The 7,076-nt window shown below is 50.7% G+C and overlaps 1 protein-coding gene across 1 annotated transcript; it reads right to left on the reverse strand.

Annotated features, from left to right (window-relative positions):
* Window positions 1–591: 591 nt before the first annotated feature.
* Window positions 592–1,313, reverse strand: DFJ58DRAFT_738457 (uncharacterized protein; the record flags this gene model as incomplete). The annotated part of the gene is made up of 4 exons (XM_041386983.1): window positions 592–734; window positions 786–890; window positions 968–981; window positions 1,033–1,313. 4 exons carry the CDS (start codon window positions 1,311–1,313, stop codon window positions 592–594), a joined length of 543 nt encoding a protein of 180 aa, XP_041234893.1.
* Window positions 1,314–7,076: the final 5,763 nt, after the last annotated feature.

The following is a 7,076-nucleotide window of genomic DNA, read 5'->3' on the forward strand; positions in this document are numbered from 1 at the left end:
TTGAGGTGATGCGCTACGAGTAGATCCTCCAGATAGCTTCATGATTTGTGATGCCGGACGTCCTCGAGCAGGACTTCCTTTACGCGAATCAACCCGCAAACCCCTCATTGCATTGCTGGCGCTGACATCAGAATCGGAGTCATGTGGAGTGGCATTGTGGCTGGAGGTTGGTTTTTTGAAGCTGGAAAAAAAAGGATATTGGCCGTCGGACTGGTCTTCATTTAGAGGCTCCGGAGAGTTGAGCGACACCGCATTTTGGTCAGAATAATGTGTTGATATAGGTGTGATTGGTGGGCGAAGACGCGGGTAAGGAAGTGTATGAGCCTGTAGAGGTAGATCCACGAAAAAAACTGGGGGTTGATGATGAACGGGAGGACGCCGGTGCGTGTTGCAGGTGGAAAAACTGATCTTGTTCCATCAGGATATCGTCATCTGCTTGTCCTGCAGCATCTTCATCAGTGGCATCTATGGGGTCTCGACGGATGTCGACATTTGCGCTGACAACATCCATGTCAACAATTTCCCCGTCCTCAATATCGGCCTCCTCTTGTGGGCTCATTTTCATTGGCAGGGAGTTGTGCGTCCTCACGGTCAGGCACATGGAAGTGTTTGTAGCGCAGCAGATTCATAGTTTTGTCCAGGATCAGCGGTTGAGAATACAGTATTATAGGCAGGATTTGTCCTCCACCAACCGTGAAGGTCTGGCCACCATGGGAATTTGTCCAGTTGCGAATCTGCAAGAAATAGATAAATAAAATTGACAGATGCGCATGAGAACAACCCACCAATGAGTGTCTTGGTCTGCGGGTTCTTCTGTAGCTCATCATATGTTAATCCGGCGCCTGTCTGCTTGAGGGACTTGTTGAACTCGTTGTATTTTCTTTTTGAGCCTGAAGCATCTGATCAGCAACGAAACGGTATAAATTTGTAATTCTTATCAGATGCAAGAAGATCGGAGGTTACTTACGTTCCGAATCGAGTCTGAACAGGCTTGATCAAAGCACCAGGCTTTGTCTGGAAGAGGAGCCGTACTTCAGGATCTTCGTCATTTGAAAATATAGCATTTGCAAGCTGCGAGTAGTATGTTTCTTTTGAGCAGCACTCTGCTTTTTCTTCCTCCCTTGCTCTTTTGCATCCTTCACAGAATCGGAGAAGAGTTTGATGCATGCATCATCATTAGCTTTGCACCAGGCGATGAGGCGAGAGGTGCGAGCACTGTAGGCCCCCTCCCAATGGATAGCCAGCTTATTTTTGGTGTTGGGAGCAGGACTGATCACAGGTTGTAGGCCTGTCATCTTCATTTGCTGGTGCATTTGTGCTTGCAGGAGCTTTCTCTTTTGCTCGTCTGGATTGTGTTTGACCGCAATTTCCTCCGGCTCCAGCTCTAGTAGTATGTGCCATCTTCTAGATGGTTCCCCAAGAACAGAGCAAGTGACAAATAAAGGGCGATTGGAAATCGGATAACACCAGCAAGGTCGACACCGACGACAACGTCGACGGCTGGTTGATCGGCAGACAGCGGTCAGAGGGCAGGACGGACTTTGAAAAGTATGCCATGCTGCCGGCGTTTGCCTCTCATTTTCTCAGCACAGGTGCGAACTTTGAATACCACTATTGAATCAATCACGAACATCATGCTGTCTGGTGAAAAGTCTAGCAGGCAGATGCATAGTATGTGGAGTGGGCTTTTATTGCAGAGGTGAGAGATTTGCCAGTGTCTCTGTCCCAGAAATGACTTCTCCGTTGTCAGCGCTGACTATTGATTGTCTGTCCTGCGGCCTGTGATGCTGCCACTGCCTGCACCTGGCTGCAATGCTCCTCTATCTTCTTCAACACAGTGCGATCCACAGATGAAGCATCCTGTCCGTCGAGCCCATCATCATATGTCGTCCGTCGGGATTTTTATCCTGCTTCGCAGCGCTAAACTGTATCATTAGACGCACGGCCACTATGAGGCTGTTTCCCCTCAAGCCTCTCATCGTCTATCGGAAAGATCAGAACTGTCTCTATGGCGTATTTTTAGTCTTCCAACGCTCAGTCGGCTGTGGTGATCAAATTATTTGATAAATGTGCAGTGTCACATGATAGCGCCATTTCTCGCGGAGGTTCATGGGGCTCGATCACTCAAAGTTGCCGCGTCGCGATAACAAGATTTAACGAGAACAGAGTAAAAATAAAGTATGGGAAGATAATTGAGTCGCTCTTCACGCTGGCATGGACGTCGAATGGAAACAAGCTTATCTCCACAGCGTCCGATAGCTTGATTAGGGTATTCAACTTTGTCAACAACGCCTCCTTGCGAGTGGATCAAGGGACAACATAGTACGTTTGTGGAATCTTGAATAAAACCCGGGGAGTTTTTCACGAAGCTCTAATCTTGATATAAATCTCCAAGTCGGACCACCCATCCAGCACAACATTACGTGAACTGCGCAGCTGATGGAAAGGTGCTGGTCACAAAAAATGCGTACGTGTGGGACGTCTATGCCATCCTCAAAGAAGCTGATCTTGGGGACCTAATATATATTATATCACGCCTTTTCAAATTTACCAACCTCCCTTTTACAGGCTACAGCTGAAAAGTCGTTGATGGACGTACGTGACGCGCTTCTTAGACATTTTCAATTGATTAAGATCGATATACTAGAGCAATGTGACGCGACGTCCACCCCAGAAGGTTGCCCATCGATCGCTAACAGGCTTTTTTGATGACCCGCGACACGGTGTTCACGTGTGTCGTTGGTTTTTTGTGATTAGTTTCTATCCTGACCTCTGTTCTCTCGGTCCTCTGTGCCCCGACACTGCGGTGCTCTCGCACCCTCCTCTCCAACTGCGCCCCTCCGTTGCCTATCCTCACTCTTCCGCAACTCCCAACCCATCAGGGAAGCAACCGAACTTCGGCATCACCCAATGTGAACCATCTTTTTTTACGTCGCGGTCCTCATACCCTCGAAGTCGCTACAGTACGAAACAAACAGGTATATTTTCTTCTGGTGTATTTCCAAATCTTCATCGTTCATTGATCTATGTACAGGCAGTTTTTATTGCTCGACGTCGTCTCGATCTCGACATCCACGACACCTCCTGCTCCTGATACCACACCAAACACAGCAACTATGCAATCACCACCTATCCCTTTGTGAGCTCGTTTCGTCCTTTTTCTCTGCCGTGCATCTCCTCTGCTTTATTTTGACACGTTCAAGTTTGTCCCATCGAGATCGTTCGTTTCTGATATGAGCTCTAAGCCTCCAGCGGCACCCCAGTCTTCATTTTCGTACCTTCGCCTTTAACCACAATCTGAACCGCGCCGAAGCTTTCAGCCGTGCGCAGAGTGGAATTATTCGGCAGGGTTTCATGTTCGTTCTTTCCATGCATGTTGCGGGCCATCGCTCATCAGCCTGCTTTACAGCGCCAGACTCAAAGATCGGCGATGGAGAAGCTCTTGAGGATAGTGCTGTAGATTTGGAACCTACTCGGCGGTAATTTAGCTAAAACGTTGTTGAAAGGGTGCAAATCTCTACTACAATTCAGAAGCTGAAGGTGAGGATCCAAAGCTTTTACCTCATTTCAAAGTTTGTACGGGCTGTGGTATATACTGAGCAATTCAAACATATCATTCAACCAGTGATCATTCTGCCATGCTCTGCTGGCGTGCGTAGTGAGGACAGGGGCAGCGAGTTCGCAGCGAACCAGACAAAATCTAAATAGAAACTAGGTTCTGCCAATTGTAAGCTCTTCATGTCATTTTGTACCGCGGTGGATTTCAACATATAAACACCGATATTCTATATTCAACATTCTGAATCCTGTGAATGCACAAGCAATATAAAAGAAAAGTATCAATATAACATAACAAGACAGCGTGACATCCAGTGCATAAAATCGACAGTTTCAGACCCGGGACAGAGACGACCCTGTAGCTTCAATGAGACGTTCCTTTGTGCGCAGGTCAGGTGCCGAATACGCAAAAATCATTGGGGACACACCTGTGCGAATTTCTGCCCTTCGGATAACGCAAGGAGGCAGGACCGCAAGCCCTTCAAGTACCACTGCCTTTCAAGCCAGGAGAGGAGGTGGCGATCCCAGAAGACCTTGAATGCATGGTTGAGCCTGTCGTCCGTTGGACTTGGAGCTCGCGAGAGATGGAAGACCCAGTTTTGGCATGCGTACTTCAGAGCGTCAGAAGATGATTGACTTCGCTCCCGTGCTTCGGTTGCGAAAATCGTGAACGCGGCCATAGCATGAATGACCTCGATGTCTGGATAATCTTGCAGGGATGCGGAGGTGGAATGATCCTGGGGCCTTAACGCCAGGAACACAGGAAACATCAAGAAATCTGGGAAGCTCATAAACTCCTGGATTGCTTGGAAAACTGGCGGGAAAGGCAATCGTGGGATGATTGCGCATTCGCTGATTGTTTCCAATGTGTTCGAGAAGTCTTCCATTGTCACCCAAACAGACGCTGCAGGAGTCAACTGCCATGCTTGACCATGGGGGGTCTGTAGCCACTCTCGCCCGCTCAGGGTCTGCAGCCACTCTCTCCCGCCCTGTGTGCGTAGCCATTCCCTCCCACCCTGTGTCTCCAGCCATTTTTTCCCGCTCTCGGTGTCCAGCCACTTTTGTCCGTTCTCGGTGTCCAGCAACTGTTGCCCGCTCTCGGTGTCCAGCCCCGTTGTTCCCACCTGGACTGGCATCTTGCCTTGAGACTGGGCCTGCAGCCAATTTGGCAACACGGTGGAACTGCATCATGTCATTTCCCCCTTGAGTCTGCAGCCAGTCTTTCCCGCTCTGTGTCTGCAGCCAGTCCAGCCCACTCTTTGTCTGCATCCAATTCCGTCCTCTCTCTGTCTGCAACCAGGATCGTGCGCTCTGGGTCTGCACTCGGTCTTGCCTGCTATGGGTCTGGAGCCAGGACTGCCCGCCCTCGGTCTGCAGCCAGAGTTTCCCGCCCTCGATCTGCAGCCAATCTTGGGCCGCTCGAGTCTGCGGCCAGATCTTTCCCCCCTGAGTCTGCAGCCAACCCTCTGCCCCTGCAGTCTGGAGCCAGTCCTTCCACCCCTGAGTCCGCAGCCAGTCCTCACCCCCCGGAGTCTGGAGCCAGTCTTTCCCTCCTTGTGTCTTGAGCCAATCGTCTCCCCAGTGGGTCCGCAGCCAGTCCGTACCCCCTTGGGTCTCCAACCAGTCTTTCCCACTCTCAGTCCACAGCCAGTCTTTTCCTCCCTGGATCTGCAGCCATTCCTCTCCGCCCCTGGTCCGCAGCCATTCCTCTCCCCCCCTTGTCTGCAGCCAGTCCTTCCCGCCATGGGCCTGCAACCAGTCCTTCCCACCCTGGGTCCGAAGCCAGTCTCGCCCGTCCTCGGTCTGCAGCCAGTCTTGCCCACTCTCAGTTTGCAACCAGGCTTTCCCGCTCTTGGACCACAACCAGTCTCTCGCCCCTTGGGTCTGCAGCCAGGCACACCCGTCTAGGGTCCCTAACCAGCAATATAATTCTGAACCACGATCTCCCAAAAGCCATAGGAGACCTAAAAGAACTTGTAGTGGCTCCGGTGGCTGGACGGTAAAGGCTAATGAGTGTTTTAAGCTTACAGGGTCATGAGCCTGCAAAGCTTGACTCTGCTTCTTCAATACTGAGAATGCATCCAAGAGGGTCATGCTTTTCGGAATGCCTCGCATCATTAAGCAGAGGCAGGAATAAGCGAGTAGGGAGTGGGGGTGGTGTGATATCTTGTATTCCAGGGAAGCTGCAGTTTGAAGGATCGGAAACATAGTCACGAACGGACGAGTGATAGATATTCACGGGGAGGCTGCTGTCAGCAGGAATATCCATGAAAGGCCGTAGCTGCATCAGCGTTTCCGTGGTATCCTTGCCATGGCCAGGGCCAAGAAGTTCCGCAATTTGTGAGACAGGTAGAGAGTCCGCAAGGGTAGCAACGACGGACAAGTGGAGGTATGCCAGGGTGGGATCGGCACATGTGGAGAGGATACAGTCGTATAACTTGTACACATCTGTTACTGGTAGCAGCTCACTTGTTGACTCGAGCATGAGCTGAAGGCGATCCTGGGGATCATTGTATCCGTCATCGATAAACTTCATCATTGTAGATGCCACGATGAAACGTCTCCCAGCCCGGCTCGCCAACCGTGCGAGTTCATTTGCGGTGGGCTGCGGAAAATCAGGATGGCGACCCTCGCAACTCTTTGAAAGAATACTGCAAGAAAAGACGGATATCATTGTCAACACCTTCGCCATCTAACGAGATGATGGCAGCCGCTCCCTGCCCAGGAGTTTTCACCGGTATCTCGCACACCAGTGGGCGCACCTCCTCTTTCCGAATGGCTTTACTGATATGCTCTTCTGAGCGACTCGTAAGCAGAATGTGGAGCACAGGAAGATCAGGATCTTGAAGAGCTTGGCCAAGAAGGGAGATGAGATCGGCGACGAGTTCGGGCTCGCATTCATCGAGGGCATCGATAATAAACGTCAACGGCGGACACCCCCTCAGTCTGATTTGAAGCTGCCGGAGTGGTCGGAGAAACAATCCCTCCGTCTGGTCACGAAGAGACTTGCCGGGTTCTAGAAGCGCAGGATTCTGGAGGATAGCCCTGTTCAGGTCCTTCCTGATCATGGGAAAGTTGCTTGCAAGCTGGTAAGCAAGGGTCTCGATGAGATGACCGGTCGTGCTGCGGTTCATGTGCTTGCGCGAGAAAAAGAATGTCCCCGCGAGCCGCGTTTCAATATTCGTCTCCTTTGTCACTTTCATACTTTTCATCCTCTCAGCTACAGTGAATGCCACAGCAGACTTTCCGACGCCTGCTGTGCCATGCAGCCAAATGATTTGACTCTTCGTTGGGTCATCTAATAATCCATAGATGTATTTGAGAAGATCCACTCGGGTTCCTCTCAAACATTCCGGATGAGGCTGACGTTCGGGAGAGTCATATGCAGCGCCCCGGACAGCGACCTGAGACAGTCTCTCCCAACTTGAAGGACCTTCAGACGCTTCAGACGACGCCGATTGAGTTACTGTTGATTAGGTCAGAGAGCGAAAAAGGGGATAAGAGATGGAGATACAGAC

The sequence above is a fragment of the Suillus subalutaceus genome (genome assembly GCF_016647625.1).
Source record: "Suillus subalutaceus strain FC151 chromosome Unknown DFJ58scaffold_497, whole genome shotgun sequence".
Classification (NCBI taxonomy): Eukaryota; Fungi; Basidiomycota; class Agaricomycetes; order Boletales; family Suillaceae; genus Suillus; species Suillus subalutaceus.